Below are 23,336 nucleotides of genomic sequence, written 5' to 3'. Positions count from 1 at the left end.
GGCATTCTAAATGAGCTACGTTTGTTTCTAAAAGCTGTATGAGTTAGGATCGTTTCCTAAGCTGCATGGGCTACATTTTTAACCACACTAAGACCGTACATCTTAACAGAAAGCCCTCTGTGGCATAACCATTAATTCATATGGAACGAGGAACGTTATCCCGCCACCGGTTGCTAGCTACAACCATCGACTGGCGAGTCGAGCTTGGGCGTTGGCGTTTCCTTCACTACTTTTTTCATCACATCATCAAATACGTGGTGTGGGCTTTCACCACAACCTTCCAGTGTTGGTACAGAGGCGTTCGTCACAGCTCAGTTATGACCTCATCTTAGACCCCGAATGTATTGTTGTTACCGTATAGGATTGAAATAGGATATATACGAAGATTTTTGTCCACTTGTACTCGTTGAAAGAGATCGTGTGTAGTGAGATAGCTTGTGACTCAAAACAATAAGTCAATACCAGAAATTAAGTCATAGAATACTTAATTAATATCATGACACGACCGAGCGAGGTTTATTAACTTACAATTTACAAGTTATTTATTTATATAAACCCTTTGTTTTTACACGAAAACACAATATTTATGTGGGAGGAGTTTGCCTCACTGGTTAAGTGTCAGTTTCTAAATTAAGTAAGATAATACTTGATTAATATCACGACACGGATTTACAAAATCTATGAATTTTTACATATAAACTATACGAATGTTTGTACAAGGTTTCAAGAGTAAATTTTGATATTTTATGTTTTCACAAAGAGTGATACAATTTTCTCTTATATAAATTGGTATTCAAAATCCTTGTATAAAAATCATTTTGGTTTTGAGAACCGTAAAAGATTTGTTATAAATTTGATTTATTTATATATTCAGAAAATGGTTATATTTGGATTTGAGCAAACGATATTTTTAAATGAGTCCAAATACACTTTTAAAACTTATTTATTTTTATACTTCTGATAGAAAGATACGTATTTATAAAAGCTGGTTAACCAGTGAAATTTTATAAAACACTTTTGGTTTATAAAAATACTTTGTGTCAAAACCTGTAGAACCCACCAACAATTTTGTTGACGTATTTTAAATGCATGTATTCACATGTTATTTAACAGGTCGGAAGTGTTTGCTCAAAAGACTCTCCATTAATTTTATTATACAGTTGTAAACGCCGGATAGATATGCGTGTGTCACAATTTATCAATGGTCATTGTTAGTGTAATTTATATTTCAGTAATAATAGAATATTATATTTGTACTATTAAATGTATGTTCAATAACTGTGATTACTGATTTATGTCGCCCACCTCGCCGTTTCCGTCGGCGGCCGAGGGTGTGACACTAGGGTTGCCCATCCTAAGCCCCTCTCACCCTCTAAGCCTCTCGAATCCCTAGTGTTCGATTCCCTTAAGATATTTGGTGTTTTGCTTGTGGAAAGGAAGGAAAATGAGGACAGAAGAAGCATCATTGTGAAGGAAGTTGGTTAGGATCACCATCTTCATCAGCAATTTTCTTGTTTGGACCATTTTAAGTGTCAAGAATCAAGCTTTATTGCATTTCATGGCTAGATCTAGGTTTTTGGCCCATCGTCTTATGTTTTGGCTTGATTTGAATGGAGTAGATCCATAAAGTTAACAATTTGATGGATTTAAATGGTCTTTAAATCTTATATCATTTAGATACGGGATTTGGTGGAGTAATAGAGCTTGCATGAGAACTTGAGGCCATATTGCACTTTTGACCTAAAATGGTGAAGGGACATACTTGTCCATAAAGCAAGCATTTTTATGGACCATTAGGATCCCTTTAAGCCTCTGTATGAGTCGAAATTGAGGGTTGAACTGATTAAGATCATTGGAACGTTGGTGTTGCTTCAGACCGTCCTCACGACGTGATACATAAGATCTGACAAAGTGAGAATGAGTCACCGTCCCCGTTGAGTCATCTCAGTTAGAAGTGAGTCTCAGAATCGGAACGGACACGTCTCACGACGTGACCAAGGACGGGTCACGACGTGAGACACTGTTTTGGGTTTTTGGGCCTTAATTGGCCACTAGTTTTCTAACTTTGGGCCTTATGGTGCTTGGGCCCATTTGGAGCTTTGGATGCTACTTAGGTTTTGGGCCTTCTTGGAATTAGGCCCATGATGGGTTTTGGGCCCAATCAAGAAGTTGCGCCATATTAGACCTTGGGATGTCATTTAGGAATTTGTGCCTTTTGAGAAAATGGTTGGGCCTTGGTTTTGGGCCAATTAAGAAAAGGGGTAAAATGGTCTTTTACCCTGGATGTTGGACAAGTAATTTAGATTCTTGATAATGGGTTGAGATCTAATTATTAATTGGATATTGTTTGATGGTGTTAGCACGGGGATTTACCAGATCAGCAGACCGATATTTTATTTGAGAGATTCAACAGCTTGAGGTGAGTTTCCTCACTGTGTTTAGCGGGTTGAAGGCACAAATTCCGACCTATGGTTTATGTTAGGAAGTAAATCGGATAACTAGCAAAACTATAAGGACACAAGACACAATATTTTCGTGGTTCAGTCAACGTGACCTACGTCCACGGGCAGGAGGGGAGTATTCTTTTATTTCAGAGCTCTTAAATAGAGGTTGCAAGTACAATTACATAGAGATTTTCCTATCAATGTAGAATTCAAGATACAAAATGAGCTTACATGCATCCCTATTTATACTTGATGGATCAAACCTAAAATCCTAATGAGCCAAGCCTATTGGCCCATAGGCCCATGAAAGGTGTCAACCAATCACAATCCACCATGCAACATCTTATGGACCATTCATCCATGCCATACAACCCATGAGCATCAGCAACATACATGACGGAGCACCATGTGCCATAGTAAGGCATGATGATGTACAAGTGGTGCATCATGAACACTAATGTCCCACTATCCATCATGGTGGCACAACATGGTGTAATCCTTAAGCAACACCAATTTCTGAGTATCCTTGAATGATCTTGAGCATCATAGAGGACTTCATATTATACTTGGCTCATCAAGGACCAAGATATTCCAACTTGCACCATGATGGCACAACAAGTGTATCACTGGCGTAGCAGGCTTCAAGTGTGGCACGAGAACATCAAGATTGGAGCAACAAAACCACCTTGTCTCAACAGGAACATACATGGAACAACAAGACCATACATGGCTGATGGGTTTTGGTCCTAATAACATCCTATGTGCTCATACAAACCCTAATGCTTGGATCTAGGTTTCTCTATTGTACATGCAAATTATCCAAGACTATAAACCCTAATTCTAGCATATGGGAATCGATATTAACATATAATTAGGTTTAAGATGTTACCTTGATTGTTATGTTGCAATAACAATTCCAAATCTCCTTGTATTGACTTTGGAAGGCTTAGAGTCACAAGTGTCACTCCTCTAATGGCTTACAAACACCAAGAGCAAATGGAGAAGGTATAAAGAGAGATGAGAGGTATAAGATTTCGTCCCTAAGAAGGCTTGGGAAGGTCTAGACGAAATCAAGAGCCAAAGGAGGTTTATATAGGTGTAGAGATAGGGTTTCAGTCCTTATCCTTATCTAGTTGCTTGCTTACCAAGCAACCCATAAGATAAGCCTTGAATCCTTATCATAGTCAAATTCTAAGGTCCTTATCACCTCAAATTCGTCCAACCTATCCTTAAGATAATCCTTACCTTATTTTGTAACTATAACATAATTACAATTCAGCCCCTCTAGTTTAATTAATTACATTTGACCACAAAATTAATTCTTAATTAATTATTAACCAATATTAATTAAACAAATATGATTTCTCCTTTAATATATTATTCTTATAACATATTAATAAATCATAATAACCTCTCTCTCTCTATTTATTTCTCCAATCAAGTTGCTTTGGTGAAGGCAACCTAAAAGGACCATGCACCATCGGGTCAAGTACATACCAAAATAGTTATGGACTTAGACACTAATCCAATAGCAAGAGCATACTCCATGGCTCAAAAGGAGTACCCCATGGCACAAGAGGGATCCTCACGATGCAAGAGGAACTCCTCATGGTGCAAGAGGGAGAATAATGGCGCAAGACGAAATTCCCTTGGTGCAACATCATCCTTTTTTGCCTATCCCTTCAACATATGGTGCATCAAGGTTCCCTTGTTGCTCCATATCACTCCCAAGTGATCCAAACCTCTTCTAGGTGCTCCAAACCTCCTTGTGTACGAGCCGTTCCTTTGACACTTGATCCATTCCTTTCTCAGATGCTCCATGAACTGCAAGTGATCCAAATGCTCCATGAACATGATCCAAATGCTTGAGTCACATTTAACAGTTTATTATGATTAGGATGCTAGTTGTCTACATGACTCTGCATGTATGTTTTCTAATATGTTTATCGGGCGAGGCCTGATGATTATATTGTATGCTATTTATCTTTATGATTCTTTCATGTGTTTACGTGTTTGTATGTATACCAGGCGGGGCCTGATGACTGAAAGATATGTTCCGAGCGGTGCTCGACATCGAGTTGGGCCTGATGTCGGGCGGGACCCATTATATGTTTGATATGTATGGTATATGGTATTTTGGAGAACTCACTAAACTTTGTGCTTACGGTTTTCAGTTTATGTTTCAGGTACTTCTGGTTCAAAAGGGAAGAACTCAAGATGACTACATTGCACACACCATATTGTTCCGCATTTTAATGACTCTGATGTACTTGGATATTATTTGACATACTTTGATTTCACTATGGTTCTATGATATTGTTTTGGGATAATGGTTTTATTAATACAAAAATCGGAAGTTTTGGTCTTAATTTTGGGGACCCTTCAATTTTATTGTTTTACTCTATATCTTTTGATAATATAGAGCAATATTGCTTTTTTTAAATGCTTCCTTCCCTTACTTTTGAACTTGTACTTTTAAAGCTCTTTAACCTTTTTGGAGGGGTTTGACTTTCAGATTGTATTGTAGTTTTTATATCCCCTTATGGCACGTATCACAATATTGTCCGCTTTGGGCTCCCGACCTGAAAACTTCCCAGAGGGTCACCTATCTTGGAATTGATTTCGCTCGGGCACACTTAACTATATAGTTTTTAAGGGATATGTTGCCACGACTTTAAAAAACATTGTGACAAGGAAGGTATCTACACCTTTATAGTGAAATGCTTAGTTCTCCTTCCCAACCATTGTGGGATCAGGTGCAGGTAGCCACCCACCTTCACCCCCTTTATAGGGTTTGACGTCCCTATCGAACACATCGACACATTCACTAACTTTGATACCATTTTTAATATCCTCCTCTGGCATGTATCACAATATCGTCCAAATTGGGCTCCCAACCAGAAAACTTCCCAGGGGATCACCCATCCTGGAATTACTCTTGCTCAAGCACACTTACCTGTAGAGTTCTTATGGGATCTGCTGCCCTTGCGACTTTAAAATGCGTTGTGATAGGGAAGGTATCCACACCTTTATAAGGAAATGCTTAGTTCTCCTTCCCAACCGATGTGAGATTAGGTGCATGGAGCAACAAAATGTTGCATGCCAAATGATTCAAGTGTAACTTATATTTATGACACGCAAATGATCGACACACTTCATCGTGAAGCCTTCCACATTTCTGACTTTTTGCTAGAAATTTTTGTAAGTTAACCTGCACTTACTATGCTTCAAGTGTAACTTATATTTATATTTATAGTCGTTATTATGAATCTATAAATAAGATTTATCAGTGATTTCAGTCGTAATTGTAACACTGCTTTTGCATAATGGATCATATGAGGGCTTAGAGGGATCAAAAGTAAGTTTTTTTGGGGAAAAACCTAGTACCACGATGTGGTGAATGGAGCACCAATATGTGGCATGCCAAATGCATGAAACATGCATCGGATGGCCGCCATGACGTGGCAAGAGGGATTTCACAGCGTGACAACAGATGCATCCCATGATTTTCAGGGCTTTCTCCATATTTAAGCACCTAAACTCAAGGTTTAGGGCACCCTCTTTAGCCTCCAACCCTTCCAAACGAAACCCTAGCTATGCATTCCTTAGAGTTTTTCTGGTAGTAGTGTAGTGTAATTTATGAGGCCTTGTATGCGGTAATGAGCTGTCGACAGGTATACTAGTGTAGATAGTTGCTCGTGTTTATGTGTTTACTTGATTGTTTCTTTGTTTATATATTAGGTGGTGGGTTGAGGTGGTCCTGATGTATGCGGTTGGATAACATACCCTGGCAGGCCAGCGGTGTGATGTAGGCCGGGTGCAGACCAGTTGTATATTGTAGGCACGGGAGGGGGACCAGTCGTGGACCAGAGGCCAATAAGAGTGATCCAGGCATATTGTAGGTAGGGGTGGTCAAAAATATCCGCATCCGAACATCCGATCCGAAAAAATACGAAAATCCGATCCGAAAATACCCGAAAAATCGGATATCCGAAAATTCGGATACCCGAAATTCGGATATCCGAAAATTCGGATACCCGAAATTCGGATATCCGGTTTTTCGGATTCGGATACGGATATTAAAATGTGAAAATTTAGGATATTTCGGATATCCGAAATCCGAAATATATAATATAAAAAATTATTAAAAATAGTTTTAATGCATTGGGTTTTTTCATTTGAAATTCAAAAAGACAAATTATTAACATTTTTACTTGGTACGCAAAGTGAGGATGGTATAAATGTTACATTTTTTATGTTGATTTTAGTAATTTGAGTTTGATTTCTCAAGATCTTTAGGTATCATGAGGTAACTTGCATTTAGACCAAATAAAGTCTTATTATACCTAACAAATGCACGGAAACGTTCTTGTTCTTGGAGGGTTTATTTTCTTTATTTACAACTAATGAAATTCGGATATCCGGTTTAATATCCGAATCCGTATCCGAAATTTCGGATACGGATTCGGATATCAATAATCAACTATCAAAATTTTCGGATATCTGAATTTTTGGATATCCGGTTTTGAACACCCCTAAATGTAGGCCTTGTGAGGCAGTCCATGCAGATTGAAGGCTCCTGTGTGCATGTATTGTATGAATAGTGTTGTGTATGGTATTTTGGGGGAACTCACTATGTTTTTATTACAATTATGGATTAAATGTTTTTTAGGTATCATTGGTGATAGTGGGAAGACAAAGTCGTGACTGTACACACTCATCAGCAACATTGGAGATTCTGTATTTATCATATTACTCTGATTTTCAAACAATTGTATTTTGGAACAAATGAGTTTCTTAACTTGGGATTTATGAAATGATATTTTATTTTAATTAAAAATTAAAATTTTGTTTGTGAAATTTGGACTTCAGAGTAGCCCATGTATACCACCCTTAATAGTTGACCTTAGGCATTCTCATTAGCCTTTCTAAACCTAATATATGTATTTTGATTGGAAGACTTAGTTGATGACTGACGATAACTTTTAGCTTTTGGAGATTTATAAGATATTGTAATTAAGATATTAATTGTATGTAAGGTTGTTTAGTTTATATGTGTCTAATTATTTTGTTACACCCTTATATGTCTTGACAATTTAAACATTTTTAAATGTTAATGACCTAACTATTTAGGACATTTATATTCAAATTGATTTTTAAAATGATTTCTTTTTATAAAATATTTTTAAAGTTTAAATTAAAGTGACCATTCCAAATACCCATACAAGGTGTGTTTTACATATCATATGCTTGTTGATAAATTGATTATGATTTGTGATCTAGAATGTTTGATTTAGAAGAGTGTGGCTAGGCTTCAATGTGTAATTCCAAGTCAATGTGAATGTATTAACAATATTGGTCATGATTACTAAGTAATGGCGTTCATAACAAGTACGTATTATAATATTATGACCTCTAATATTGTTGATTAATGCATTCATTGTCAAAAAATTAAAAAAATATAGTGATATTGAAACTCATTGAGACTTTCCTGACATGATCCAATGTTGGTATTCAAAACGACGTGATGGTGACGTTGAATATATAAAAATTGACATGTAACAACCTTTTAGCATTTTATGATGGGAATCCTAATAATATTATATAGTAGGACTTTTTGGGGAAATCACCCATTTCACATAGAAAGTGCTTGGAAGGAGGATGGTCAAGTGTGGATCTTGGGAGGTCTACTCCATCCACATGTTCATTAATGAAGTTAAAGAGAGTGTTGTCATTCTAGAATATATGTTTTGTACATATTAGAAATCACAAAGTTTAGTCATGCGATATCAATCATGAAATCAAATTGGCTTACACATTTTCATAACTTTTTTATCTTTTTCATGTTAGCGATCTATCCATCTACATGCATGATGAAAAAGGTGCATCATTTTTACACATTTTTGAACGGAAAATACTAAAATTCCGAAGGAAACAATAGTCCTTATGATGAACTAATGTTAAGTAATCAATTTTCAATTTATGTTTATATAATTGGATTAATTACTTTTTACATCAAGTTTGTCATGCTATTAGCTTATTTTGTAATCAAGTTTTATTTTTATGTTTGTATTTCAAAATTTCATACCTTTCGTTTATATATCCATAGTACAACAAAAATCCATTGTAACACTCGTAAAATTCTTGAAAATTTTAAACTTTTTAAACAACCACAAACCATCATTTATTATAATTTGTATTCAAAATAAGTGTCACATCAGAGAAATCTCAAAATCGTAAAATCAAAACATGAGGAGGTGCACGATCACGCCATCGTCTTGTCGCGATCCCCTGAGGTACCTGAAACACAATCCAAAACTGTAAGCTTAAACTTAGTGAATTCCCCCAAAATATCAATACATAACAAATAACACATTTATAATAACACATTACTTTGGGCCCAATCAACCATCAGGTTGGAATACCTTAGGCCCCCCAACCATCGGGTTGGAATGCCAATATACTAAGGGTCCAATCATCTTTGAGATGGAATACCCTAGGCCCTTAACCATCGGGTTGGAATGCCAACATACTATGTGTCCAATCATCCTCAGGTTGGAATACCCTAGGCCTTCAACAATTGGGTTGGAATGCCTCGGCTTGTTGGCTTACACACAAAGCTGTGAAGTCTCAACCACCAACAAATCATGTGCACATATAACAAATAATCATATAACAGTCTAGATCCAGACATACAGATCTACAGACCACTAAGCATAACAACATCCTATCCACTAGGATACCGATCTAATAGATCATAACAATACAATAGCATGCATAACAAGATATCAACCTAATGGGTCGACATTGATGCCTTCGACCCGCAAGTATAGTGAGGACAACTCACCTCAATAGCAGTATAGAACTGATAAGGTCTGACTCCAAATCTCAACTCCTGAATCAAAGCCTACAACCATCATGACCAAATCCATCAAAATCTTGAAATACCCAAAATACCCTTAAAAGTCCAACTTGGTCAACCATGGTCAAAGTCAAAGTCAACGGTCAAGGTCAACAGTCCATGTTGACCCAACTTGTTGAGTGAACCTCTTGGACTCGTCGAGTTCTACAGAACTCAAAAAGTCAGGGAAAACCTTAGCTAACTCGCCGAGTTTTCCCTAGCTTAACACATATAGCTGATTCTTCGATTCCAGAGACTCTAAGGCTCAGATCTAATCTCCAAATGAGTCTAAAAGGATAAAGTTTCCAACTTTATCCCTTGGCACTACTCCAAAAGCTCAAAACCCTACCACAAGGTTTAAAAACTCAAAGGCTTAACCATTAAGCACAAATCCTTGAGATTTGGAACCCAACTTCTCCAAAGGGTTTCTAGCCTCAAAAACGGCCCAAAGGTGGGTGCTTTATAGACATGTATGTCTTGAACCAAAAATGGGTCAAAAGGGGATATATGACCTAAACTCCATGCATGACATCAAAACTTGGCAAAGGACCAGATCTAACCCATTCTAAGGTCACCTTGACCTGGAGATTCATAAAGTTGCAAACTTTATGAAGTCCATCCATTGCAACATCCAAGAATAAGGAGAAAAAGGGACAAAACTTAAGATCTAGCTTCATAGATAGATAAAAATCGGGTCTTGAATACTTACAATGGTCCAAAAGAGTGCCAAATTGAAGGTGAGGGCTTAACTTGCTAGATCCTTGCCTCCTTCTCTCAAACTCCTCCTTCTTTTGCTCCAAAATGACACACTAAATCACAATATGAGATGAAAAGAAGATTAGGGTTCACAAGGCCGATATTAGGGTTTGGAGGTTGATAAAAGATCAGCCTTAAAGACTTAAGGAGGTTATATAAGGTGCAAACCCTAAAATTTAGGTTTCTCATTCAGCCGCCAACTCGTCGAGTTTTCCTCACCAACCCGTCGAGTTGGTCCAAAAAGATGCGCGACCCAAAAGCCTTCAACACGTCGAGTCCTCAACTCGATGAGTTCTAAGGGAAATTTTCCTTTTTAAACAATAAATCTCATACCTGGGAATCGGGATGTTACATCCGTATATAATCTACCACAAGTCACACATTCGTATATAAATCTATAATACAACACAAATGATACTCTACGTTTATAAAGACACAACACTATTGGGTTTTCTAAGTAATAAAATTTACACGAGGCAGAAAATAACATAACACTTAAGTTCGGATGCAACCTATAAATGATCTATGATTCCATAGTTGATTGCAATAAACTATGAATATCAAGAAACCCTAGTGAGATGCTACAAGTTTCGAAATTCACATTGGGAAAGAGGTTACATACCTTTTGATTATTATTATAAATAATCATAGCAAAATCCTTCTTCAAGATGTTGTAGTTCCTTGGAAAGCAAGCATCAAAAGTATGGTTGCCTTTGATGGCTTGTACCCCAAATCCTAATAACTAGAAGCCTTGAGAAGAGAGGATGTAAGAGTACAAATTCGGCTCACCAACCAGTCAAGTCCTATTTTGTAACACCCAAAGTTTTGAAGGCTAAGAAAGGAAAGAAAACCCTAACTTTAAGGGGGAGACTCGGCGAGTCCAAGCAGGATCCGGGTCGAGGAGTAAGTAACCGACTCGGCGAGTCGGCCAAGGAGACTCGGCGAGTCAGGTCTGTTCGAGGAAAGCCCTAAATTCGGGACTTTGGGCACTATTTAAACTCCTTATTCTCTCCATTAGGGTTCCTTAGAGCCTCCCTCATACAGAAAACGAACCCTAAGCCCCCATTGTTGTGCATTCAAGCTTCCAAGTCATTTTTGGGTGAATTGAAGGAAGAAGAAAGAGGGAAATCATTGGAGTCTCAAGGATTGGACTTAGATCTGGAGTTTGTGGAACCTTTCTGAGTTATTGAAGGTAATAAGTCGTTTCTTTCCTTTAGATCTTCTTTAGTTGTGAGATTTGGGGCTTTTTAAGCCATGGATAGTCATCCATTTGAGTTAGAAGCCGGATCTGGAGTTGCTACTTCAGATACAAGCATATTCTGGTCTTGAGAAGCATAAAGTTTCAGCCCTTGAGTTGATTATGGAGCCTCCTTGCCTTAAACCCTAGTGTATGGTGTATTTTGCCTAGATCTCCTTCTCTACACGTAAAGTTTGCAACTTTACGTGAGGGATAGGCTTGGGAAGGGTAGATCTACGGTTTGGAGTCCATGCATGACTCAAAAGTCCTCTGCATGTATAGAGATATGAATAGACTCGGCGAGTCCTTTGAGTGGACTCGGCGAGTAGCATGAAGATGAGGAGAAACTCGACGATTGGGATGAACAGCTCGTCGAGTCAGATGAAGTTGGGTAGGAACTCGGCGAGTTGGATGAACAACTCGGCGAGTCTGTTGAAGGTTGTCTTGGACTCGGCGAGTCTGTTCTTGGACTCAGCGAGTCAGGTCGCGAAACCCCAAACCCTTCGAGTTGAGACTCGAATCAGTGAGTCGAGTGGAGACTCGGTGAGTTGGACAGGTCAGGACTCGGAAATCGGTAGACTCGGCGAGTCATGGACTGACTCGGCGAGTCGAGACGCGAATGGAAAAACTCTGAGCATATGAACTCGGCGAGTCAATAGGGTGACTCGGCGAGTAGGGTTGACCTGGAAGGTTGACTTTGACCAGGACTTTGACTTTGACCGGAGTTGACTTGGTTGACTGTCGGGGGTCAGCTAGACTAAGTGTTGCATTGATTTTGGTAGCTCGGGAAGCTAGTGGAGCAGGAGTTCAGAGAGTTGCCGGTCAGCAGCCAGTGGGATCATCAGCGAGTTCAGCCAGTGCAGGTGAGTTTCCCTTTGTATGAATGGGCCACAATGCCAGCCCATGTAGTTATGAGCAGAAGACCTGGGGGTTAGCCCTAGGCACAATATGCTAGTATGATATTCGGGACGAGGTCCAGTGATAGAGGGCGGGTGCCCAAGGAATGGTTTATGTGATAGTTTATACTTGTTGTCTGTGTGATACTTATATGTGCCTGGTAGGGAGGTGAGTGTGGGTGAGGTCCCGTATCTCACCAATAGCAGAGTGTGGATGGTGTTCCACATCTTAGTAGCAGCAGATCAGGGGCGAGGCCCAAGTTAGGAAAGGAGTGTGGGTGGGCTGGGCCCGTACCTCACTATCAGTAGGAGTATGGACGGGGTTCCATGACTTATCAGTAGCGGGACAAGGGCGGGGCCTAGAGATAGGCGAGGCCTTAGGACAAGATCCGTTAGAATGTGTTAAGCTTATGTGAGGTGATGTGATATGTTTATGTGCTATTATATGTTAGTGGGCGAGGCCCTGTGACAGGCGAGGCCTAAATGAAACAGATCTGTATCCGAGCGGGGCTCGAAGCCAGGCGGGGCCGTTGTAGCGGGCGAAGCCCGAGGTAGGGGTGGGCGAGGCCCAGGATAGCGGGCGTGACCCAGTATGTGCAGTATGTGGTTATGCATGGTATGTGGTAGGGTGGGGAACTCACTAAGCTTTGTGCTTACGGTTTTCAGTTTTGGTTTCAGGTACTTCCGGTAGCGGATGATGGAGCTTGGGGTGATCGCATGACACACACCATAAATTAGTCAGCCTGGGAATGTTTACTCTGATAGCGATCATGTATTTTGGAAACTATTACTCTGTTTATGTTTTGAAAAGATGAATTTGCTTAAAGTGATATTTTATAAAAGAATTTTTTTTGTATTGAATTTTGGGATGTTACATATTTATAGCTGATAAAGAAACCCCAATTTGAACAATATAATACTCCCTCACCTTTCCCAAAATTATAGTCCATCTTTCCTTTTTGGTTTGTACCAAAATAATAGTCAACTTCTAAAAATAAATACTCCCTCCGTCCCGAAATAATAGTCCACAGACAAAAAACACATATATTAAGGAAAAAGTAATTATGAGCAACTTTATTGAATAAAATGACAAATTTACCCTTTCATCTAAAACTTGGAGCCAATTTTTTCCCACCAATTTCCTTTCACTTTTTAGTTAAAACATTCAACAAAATTTATTCCCTCCATTTTTTTCATCATAAATTGTTAAAACAAAATTATTCCCACTAATTTTGGAGCCAAGTATTTTTATTGAAAGTAAACATGGACCCAATTTATGGGTTAGATTGATTTCAAGATACGTATCTTTTTAAACAGGGAATCCATCCAACCTTATCTATTTCTTTCTATGTCTCTCTTTCTCTCTCAACAAATACTCCACCACCGTATCTTTCTCTATCTCTCTAAAAGTGAACAGTCAATTTTTTTTGTTGGTTTAGATATGCCTCTATTATTGCTCATGTCAATCGTTCCATCCTCAGGCCACCCCTCCCCTGTTCGTCGTTAGCCGTCTCCTCCCCTGTGAAGCCGCCGGCCGGATATCACCGCAACCCACAACAACATCGGAGAGCCTCGACCTGACAGCTAAGGTTTGAGTCTGTTCATGTTGTCTACACTCGATTTTCTTTTTCCTGCTATCTGCTTTCATTCTTCTTCTTTTTTTCATCCACAAGTTCCCAATCCTAATCTATTTGACAGTAAAAAATTGGAAAATAAAAAACGATTGATCATTTGTATGTTTTCGTTTTCATCTGTTTAATTTGTCACTTTATACAGACAAATGCCTCTTTACAATGGATTATAAGGATGGTTAATTTGCTTATTTTTATTAATTTGTTTTTGTTGGTGGATGTTAGATAGAAGCAAGTGATTCCACTGTGATTTAAACAACAAAACAATAAATTTTGCATTTTTCTAACCGTAAAAAAACTAATTTATTTACAAATTTGATGTTGCTACTGTTTTGCTTTATGTTATGTTTACAACTAGAACTTCTCACCAAGATTGATAATATTGCTGTTTTTTTATTGCAAAACTTACAAATTTGATGTTGTTGTTGTTTTTTTACGTGCTATAGTATGGATCATTTGGATATTACACACACTAAAAAGAATACTACTGTTGAACAACGTCACGCTATATATGAAGCCTTATTGCAAGCAAGTTTTTCTGGAGAGTTACAAAGGGGTGCCATAAGTGATGTAGCTTCACAATTCTCGGTATCGAATCGGACTGTTAGTCGCATTTGGCATCAGACTAAATTTCAAATTAATCATGGACTACCGGTTGTTTTATCTTCTAATATGGCGAAGGTTGTTGGACGAAAAAGGGTACAAGTTGATTTTAATCAAGTTTTAGATATTCCATTACGTCATCGATCTAATATACGGTCTCTTGCAAATTTGTTAAATGTTTCTAAATCTACTATGCATAGAAGAATCAAGGAAGGTGCACTTCGACCACACACAAATGCCATCAAACTAACTCTTACTCATGAGAATAAGAGGGCAATATTAGAATTTTGTTTATCTAAAATTAGCCAGTCATTATCAAGTAATATTCCCACATTTCATGATATGTTTAATGTTATCCACATTGATGAAAAATGGTTTTACATGTCAAAACCATCAAGACGTTACTACCTTGTTCCCGACGAGGATGAACCATTAAGAACGTGTCAAAGCAAAAAATTTATCACAAATGTTATGTTTCTAGCGGCTGTGGCGAGGCCAAGATTTGATGCATCCGGTAATGAAGTTTTTTCGGGAAAAATTGGTATCTACTCGTTTACAAGATTAGAACCCGCTAAACGTTCAAGTAAAAACCGTGTAGCGGGAACATTGGAGACAAAGCCTATTTTATCTATGACTAAAGAAGTAACAAGGTCATGGTTGATAGAAAAAGTTTTGCCGGATATTAGAGCTAAATGGCCTCGAAGTCATGTCGGTCCCATATTTATCCAACAAGACAATGCCAAGCCCCATATTGATGTCAATGATAACGAGTTTCTTGAAGCGGCATCTCAAGATGGGTTTGATATCCGACTTAATTTTCAGCCCTCTAATAGTCCGGATTTAAATGTTTTAGGCCTTGGATTCTTTCAAGCAATCCAATCACTTCAAGAACAAGAGGCTTTAGGTACAACTGATGAATTGGTTCATGCGGTTCAAACGGCTTTTGAAAAAATGCAATCTCAACAACTTAACAATGTATTTTTAACTCTACAAACGTGTATGAGGGAAATCATAAAGGTTCAAGGTGGCAACAACTATCAAATACCACATATTGGTAAAAATAGGTTGGAACGAGAAGGAAACTTACCACTTCAAATTGGATGTGATGAAAATTTGATAAATGAGGCTTTATTGCATTTGGCTGCCTAGTTATTTTTGAAACAAGTATTGTGATCAAAATAGTGAGAAAAAAACATTTTTGTATTGGTATTTTTGATAGTGTAATGTATTTTGTGTTAATTCTTTTTTATTTTATGTCATGAAATTAGTTTGATATTGTGGATGTGGAATAATTTTCAAGACAAAAAAAATGGATATGCGATGATGACACACAGGGAAAAAAAGTAACATTGGATATGCCTAAGTGACATTTTTGTTTTATGTCATTATTCTTTATTTTTATTGTGATTGTATGAGAACCTACAAAAAAACAAAAAACAAAAAATTAAAAAAAGAGAGAAAACCAATCGTACAGGAAAAAAAACCAAAAAGCATTTTGATTGGTTAAAAGAATACGTTGGAATATGTTGGTAAAAAATCAAAAAGAAAAAAGTGGCTTTTAGTACATTAATTTTCACACAAAAAGTAATCATGAAAAATAACTTTTAAGGGTATTTTGGTAAAAGTGACACTTAATTTTAGAAATAGACAATTATTTTGGGACAAATAAAAATAGAAAGATGGACTATTATATCGGGACGGAGGGAGTAACATTTTTACCAAAATACCCCTCATTATTACTTAACCAACTAAGCATTTAATGGAACATTAAATGCAAAGTAAGGACAAAATTGTCATTTTATTATATAAAGTTAGTGTTAATTAATGATATTCTTAATCTGTGTGTTTTTTTTTTCTATGGACAATAATATAGGGACGGAGGGAGTAATATATTTCAAATTAAACTGTTATCTAGTTTCTTATTTATCAATATGGAGCATTCTAGAAACCCTAATGGCAAGCCCCAAAACTGGCCACCTTAGGAGGGTTCTACAATCACTCTCTTGTTCAACTTTTGAACAATTACAACTTAGTCCCTACACTTCCAGTAATTCTAATTAATTTATGATTAATTGTTAATTAGTTATTACTATTTCCAATTAATATATTCATTATATAATATATTAATAAATCATTTATTTCAATTTCTAATTAATTAATTATTCATATAATAAATTAACAAATCAGTCTCTTTCTCCAAAAGTCATTCTATTCAGTTATTAGTTTCCGAGGGCAAACTAAAATGACTTTCTTTCTAATTCAATAATATACCAACTTAATTATTAACTTAGACACATTAATCCAACAAATACAACACAAATATTTATAGAAAACAAACTACATTTATATATGTATAACTAAATGCAATACGCTTTCATACATAAATCTAGATGTGGCAATCGTGTCGTGTCGTGTCGAAACACTAAACGGGTTGAAAGTGCTTGACCCTAACCCGACTCATTTAATTAACGTGTCGTGTCGTGTCAACCCGTTTATTTTCGTGTCGAGTTCGTGTCGGGTTTCGGGTTAGGGCTATACCTTGAAATATGTCGTGTCATGTGAGGTTACCAGATCGAGCATGTTGAAAGAGTAGAAGTTAGGTAGACAGAGAGGAAAAACTGATAGTTTGGAGGCAGAATAGATGAAGTCATAGCAAGTTCAGATGACAAAATTAAAAGAGTGGGAGTTGGAGAGGCGGATAAAAAGGTCGCGAGGATGTGAGAGTGGTGAAAGAGACTGAGTAGTTTGGGAGAGAATGGAAAAACTGAAATTAAGTCTTGATCTAGACGGCTAAGTCATTTTAACATTACAAAACGACTCAATTTGAAGGTTTTCTTTTACTTATGGTTTTGGTTTTGTATCTTTCTAGTTTATTTAAATAATTCAAAAAATTTGCATATAAATAAACGGGTCATTTTCGAGTCATATTCGAGTTGAAATTCTCAACCCTAACCTTACCCGTTTAATTTTCGTGTCGTGTCGTGTCAACCCGTTTATTTAAACGGGTTGAAATATCTTACCCAAACTCGTTTATTTCGTGTCGGGTTCGTGTTGGGTTTCGTGTCGTGTCAATTTTTGCCACCTCTACATTAATCTAAATGATAAACCTAACAAAATACAACACACCTTACTAATACCTAAACCACGTAAACCCTAATAAATAGACAAGAGACAAATGTCATTAGTGCCTCTATTTGACACGTGAACCCTTAAAAGATAATTGATTGACTAGCCGTAAGTTTTATATTTGCCTTTATAGTGACACGTTTATCCTAAGTACTAGTAAGCTTCTTGGTAAACATACTAAGTCTGAATACAAGGAATTGAAAAACTAACCATTTAACGCGTTGACTTTTCTAGATTATTTCCTAATAAGTGACAACTTTTTTTGATTCTTTCTTCGAATATTACTTGCATGTATTAATATACGAACCATATATAATGTTAATTTAAAGTACAAGTTCTTAAAATATACATTTTAGATTTCAAAAAATATATCTGAAATATGAAGAACATATCCACATCGATGCCTAAAGTAGTACATTTTGAGGGCATACCATTAAAAATGTATTTTTTTTTTGTTTAAAACAACATAATATAACAAACAAATAAATAAAAGACTAGATTACAGTTTTAGTCCCTATGGTTTAGTCAGATTCGCACCTTCAGTCAAACCTTTAAAAATTTGATAAGATGCATCCATATAGTTTAAAGAAATTACACTGCAAATCCTTAGTTCATTTAAAAAGACCATTTTACTCATACTTTTATATTTTTCTTTTTCTTATATATACTTTTATTATATATATATATATATATATATATATATATATATATATATATATATATGCATGTGTTATTGTATTATAACTATATAATGTTTGGATATAGGATTGATTGTGGACCAATCATTTTATTTATTTTAAGAAAGCGATTAATAAATATTATTGAATTAAACATAATTAAAAAATATCATCTAATTTCATTGTAAGGGTATTTTTTTCGATTAACATAAATTTAAAAAAAGGAAAAACCATATTTTAGGGGATATTTAATTCTCTTGATTTAAAAAATATGATTTTTTTTAATTAATTCAATTTCTATTATAACTTAATTTGTACTCAAAATCGATTTTATTCTTTCAGAATATTAATTTATTAGAATAATAATTTTATGATAATGTTCTATCAAAATGTTATTTTATCAGAATATATAAAATGTTATTATATTAGAATATATATTTTGATTGCATGAACTTTTACAGAATAACAAATTTTTAGATATATAAATTTTTTTCTTACATTCTTAAAAAATAAAAATTTTTATATATTATTTTATGATAATGTAACACTCACTAATAACAAAAAAAAAAAAAAAATACAATATAGAGATTATTCTATGGGGAAATATTCGGAAAAATCCTAATATATCACCCTAATTTACGAAAAAGTCCCAAATTAAAATCGGTTTATGAAAAAATCCCGATAACCGGAAAAAATGATGATTTGACCATTTTTTCCTGTTTATCAGTTTTAATACTTACCTAGTTTTATTCAAGTCCCATTATTTTACAATAACTTTCATTAAAGTCCCATTAGTTTACCGAAATTTGGGACTTATTCGTAAATTATGGTAAAATAATGGGACTTTATTAAAACCAGGTAAGTAATGAAACCGGTAAACCGGGAAAATAGAGTCAAGTCATCATTTTTACCGGTAATTGAGACTTTTTTTGTAAAAAAATTTTAGTTTGAGATTTTTTTTCGTAAATTAGGGTAAAATATTGGGACTTTTTCGGAGATTTTCCTTATTCTACGAGTATATAATCTATTGTAGATTATTCCGCAAGAATATAATGATAAATAGTGCATTCTTTTTGGAAGATCAACTTATACTAGTATTTCCTCTTTCTTCACAAGTGAAATCTAAGGGCTTTATCCCAATAGAAAAGCTTTGTTTCCTATCAAACTTCTTCTTTAACAATGCAAAACCAAACCAACATTACAACAACCAACATTTAATAAATTATACCAATTACTATAATTGAAGTAAAAAAATTCTCAAAACATATTACATCTTTTAAGATTCGAAAAGAACACACCAAAGATACTAAGAACATCTATTTGTGGGTTCCTTGTTGACTTGATAATTCTCAAATATCAAAATCGAATATCCGAAATCAAATTACGTAAGAATTACATTCTATAAGAATATTTTATACAACAAATAATAAAACAAACTTTAGTGATTTTTAAAAAAGCAGGTGATCAAACTATTATATTTCAACCAAAAAATAATTATGGATAAAGCCTTTTAGTCTGTTATCTAAATCAAAGTCTCCATGAACAATTTTCATAATTATTAAATTATCAGAATGAATATGATCTAAAAAGTGCAAATCATATATAAACGACTTCTAAATCTAATTAAAACAATTAATAACAAATGTAATTAAAATGAAACGATAAGTAAAAAAGGAGAAACATTACTGGTATGCCTTTTTGTTCTAAAAAGTTAGCCACATTTCAATTTATTAGTCGAATACATCTTTACAATTTATGCTCCAATTGTTCCACTTGAAATACTTACCATAAAGTTTAATGTGGTTATGATTCATCGCTTACCTGTAAATATAAATAAAACAATTATTAATAAATGTAATCCCCAAACCAATCAGGTTGCATAAAAATGAACAAAAATTGAAATTGTAAATAAAAAAAATATATTGTGAAGAAGCATAATATATCATTCATCGTAGACCTGTTGCTCCATCATCAACACCGAAATTTGACATATTTCTACAAAAAAAACACACCCATAATAAGAGAAATAGCCATAAAAGAGAATTTGTAGTCATTTGGGGATTGTGGATTCGTGCGTTTTCCTTTGCATTTGCGATGGGCATTTAATAAATTAAATATTTTACAATTAAAACCCCAAAAAAACAATTGAATCGAAAGATAATGGAAAAAAAAAACTAGATTCATATCTTGGTCATTAGATAGAAGACGTTGCACATTCCAAGAAATAGACAAATTTGATCAGTCAAGCACAACAATTGACATCTATTGTAGTGGCCACCGGTAGGAATATATACATGGGCCGTTTATAAAATATCATCGCCGCCACCACCAACGTGAGTTGGAACATCAAGGATTTCATGGACGAGATCTTTGCTGAAGATGAAGATGAGAGGAGGAGAACCAATAAGGATAACTCCCGGAGGAATTGGTCGATCCGATTTTATATATAGATTATTACGCTTAATGATAATTAAGATATTCATAAATAATTGCCTAGTGTAAAGGGATTTAATTTGGAAAAGAATCAAATTAATTAAATTAAAAATATTAATTGAAATATAATATTATAAAATTCCATTTTTAAAATGATTGACTAGTATTGATTCCTACAACCATATAATAGATAGTTAGAACATATAAACCTACCTCTTTCGAGCTAGGTTCATTTGTTTAAAGTAAGTATTGTGTTATTCTATGCATAAATGTGGACCAATCAAAATTAAACAAAAAATTAAATAATTAAATAAATAAATAAGGGTAATTTAGTAATTTGTTTAGTAACTTCCAAAATTAATCCCTATAATCATGGTATTGACCTAATATCTCCAATTTAAATCTCGTTCCCGATCTGCAAAATTAGAATGAACTACAAAATCGATCTTGAGTTCTACAAAAATCGATTGCCATCGCCATCTCCAACTCCAACAAGTCGACCGACTATTAGATTCGTGATTAATGATTTATAAATATGTCCGATTAGCCGCATCTCTCTCTCTCTCTCTCTCTCTCAATCGCTCATCTCTCGGCCACAATCGAAAACCCTAGACATCTTCTTATCTATCTCTGTTGATCGGTAAGTTTGCTGAATTTCTCAGTTCGATTTTGTTTGCAACTTTCTTTACTAGTTGTTTGATTGACCGACTATCAATTGCAGGTATTTCAATTTCTTTTCTTGTCCTTGCTTCGATCATAACCCCTTCTTCTCCCTTCTTATTTTTATTTCTTTTTTTGGATTCATAAGGATGAATTCATTGATGTTGTTGATCTGTGGTGGTATCTAGAGGTGTTTGATGGACAAGAATGAGGAAGATGGTGCTTGTTGATGGCATTACACATAACATTGAATGCAAAATGGAGAATCGACAATTGATATGGCCTGTTAGTGGTTTGATGGTAGCAGAACTAGGGTTCGTGAGAAGATGATCTGCAGACTAACGACATAAGGAAGATAAAACGTTGAGGCAATAAAGATCGAGTCTCTGATGTAAACTCTCTTTTGCTGGAACACCACCAAATCGACGTCGCCACAGCCTCCTAAAATCAAACCCTCCATCTGTCTAAACCGATTGTAGGTATTTCAATTTCTTTTCTTGTCCTTGCTTCGATCATAACCCCTTCTTCTCCCTTCTTTTTATTATTATTTTTTTGGATTCATAAGGATGAATTCATTGATGTTGTTGATCCGTGGTGGTATGTAGAGGTGTTTGATGGACAAGAATGAGGAAGATGGTGTCTGTTGATGGAATTACACGTAATATTGAATGCAAAATGGAGACTCGACAATTGATATGGCCTGTTAGTGGTCTGATGGTAGCAGAGCTAGGGTTCGTGAGAAGATTCCGTGTTGGTGTAGTGACAAAGGCAGAAGTGTCCCTCTCTTTAAAACCTTGCACATGATTCCACCCTACTTGACTTCTTATTTGTATCTGATGAAGGGTGGTGATGATGGATGGTTATGATGGGTGGTAATGGTGGGTTCTAGTTGTGTCAATTACATCTTAAATTTTTGATTCACTACCCAACTTATCAGTTTGACAAAGGCAAAAGTGTCTCTTTAATTTTGTTAATGATATTTGTTGCTTCTGCTTATTTTAGGGCTTGATTCACTACCCAACTGATCAGTTTGATTTTCCAATGGGGTTGTACAAGACTATAAGTTCCAATTTTGTTGGAATCACAAATTCAAATTCTGTTGGAATCACAAATTTTTCCTCATGATCTGTTGGAATCACAAATTCCCATTCTGTTGGAATCATAAATTCCAAATAGTGATCAATTCGGTTGGAATGGAATCACGAATTCCAATTCTGTTGGAATCACAGAAGTTGATGCTTGAAGAACGGACCACAAAATTGAAAGTGATTATAAGCAACATTATTCTTTTAGAATGTATTAGTGTCGTTGTTAGATTTTGATGTTTTCTTACCCGTTTTGAAAGTTTTTTTAGTATTATTCTTTAACAATAAATATAATTCTTAACAATTGTTACCCGCATTCTATAAGAAATAATGTATTTTTAGTTTTTATCCTTCAATTGAATTTTTAAGAATTTTTGTTATTCTACAAGAATTTTTAAAGTCGTGATCAAGAAATAGGTTCAAGAATATTTTTATTATTTATGGTTCAAGAATATTTTTATTTTTGAATATACCCATAAACATATTCTGCCAGAATGTCTGAATTAAAAGAATTATAATTGTTTTTTTTTTATGTTCTTTTGCTTACATTTTATTTTATTTTATTTATATTTATTTTATTATTTAGATTTAATTTGACATTTTTTTTGAACATATTGTTTAATGTTTTTTACATTTAGTTCGTTTATATTCTTTTGATGTCTTTTTGAATAATTTTTTCAAGTTTTTTGACGTGTTGTTTCAATACATTTTAATTTTTTTGACGTTTTGTTTGCTTACATTTTTGAAAATAGTTTTTGTGAAAAATGTAGAAAAGTTCGTTAACTGTGAATATTATTAACATAGTTAAGTATACTTTTTTTAATAGGGTTAATAGATAGGTTAACCGAAATTCGAAAACAGGTTTCAAGTTATACAATGACTAACTG

At 35.1% G+C, this 23,336-nt stretch overlaps 1 protein-coding gene and 2 long non-coding RNA genes across 4 annotated transcripts; 2 read left to right on the top strand and 1 right to left on the bottom strand.

Moving 5' to 3' along the window:
* The first annotated feature begins 13,566 nt into the window (after positions 1–13,566).
* LOC145054294 (uncharacterized) lies at positions 13,567–15,717 on the top strand. Its single transcript, XM_079002453.1, has 2 exons — positions 13,567–13,823; positions 14,312–15,717. The coding sequence occupies exon 2, from the start codon at positions 14,313–14,315 to the stop codon at positions 15,615–15,617; it is 1,305 nt and encodes a 434-aa protein (XP_078858579.1). The 5' UTR covers positions 13,567–13,823; position 14,312; the 3' UTR covers positions 15,618–15,717.
* Positions 15,718–19,849: 4,132 nt separating this feature from the next.
* On the bottom strand, positions 19,850–20,708 carry LOC145054293 (uncharacterized). The gene is made up of 2 exons (XR_013684769.1): positions 20,229–20,708; positions 19,850–20,092 (listed from the first exon to the last, which is right to left on the bottom strand). It is a non-coding gene; the product is annotated as an uncharacterized LOC145054293 (long non-coding RNA).
* A 413-nt stretch (positions 20,709–21,121) lies between these two features.
* On the top strand, positions 21,122–22,758 carry LOC145051631 (uncharacterized). 2 transcript variants are annotated; one of them, XR_013683746.1, is made up of 3 exons: positions 21,122–21,344; positions 21,426–21,839; positions 21,970–22,758. It is a non-coding gene; the product is annotated as an uncharacterized LOC145051631 (long non-coding RNA). The 2 variants fall into 2 exon arrangements; XR_013683745.1 differs by having other exon boundaries at positions 21,426–21,843.
* Positions 22,759–23,336: the final 578 nt, after the last annotated feature.

The sequence above is a fragment of the Lactuca serriola genome, chromosome 5, assembly GCF_051521515.1.
Source record: "Lactuca serriola cultivar US96UC23 chromosome 5, Lser_US96UC23_V15, whole genome shotgun sequence".
NCBI lineage: Eukaryota > Viridiplantae > Streptophyta > Magnoliopsida > Asterales > Asteraceae > Lactuca > Lactuca serriola.
This window is presented reverse-complemented; position numbering and strand designations above follow the sequence as displayed.

Excerpts from the sequence above, each read along its gene's own strand:
- LOC145054294 (XM_079002453.1), top strand. The coding sequence starts at position 14,313 with ATGGATCATTTGGATATTACACACACTAAAAAGAATACTACTGTTGAA.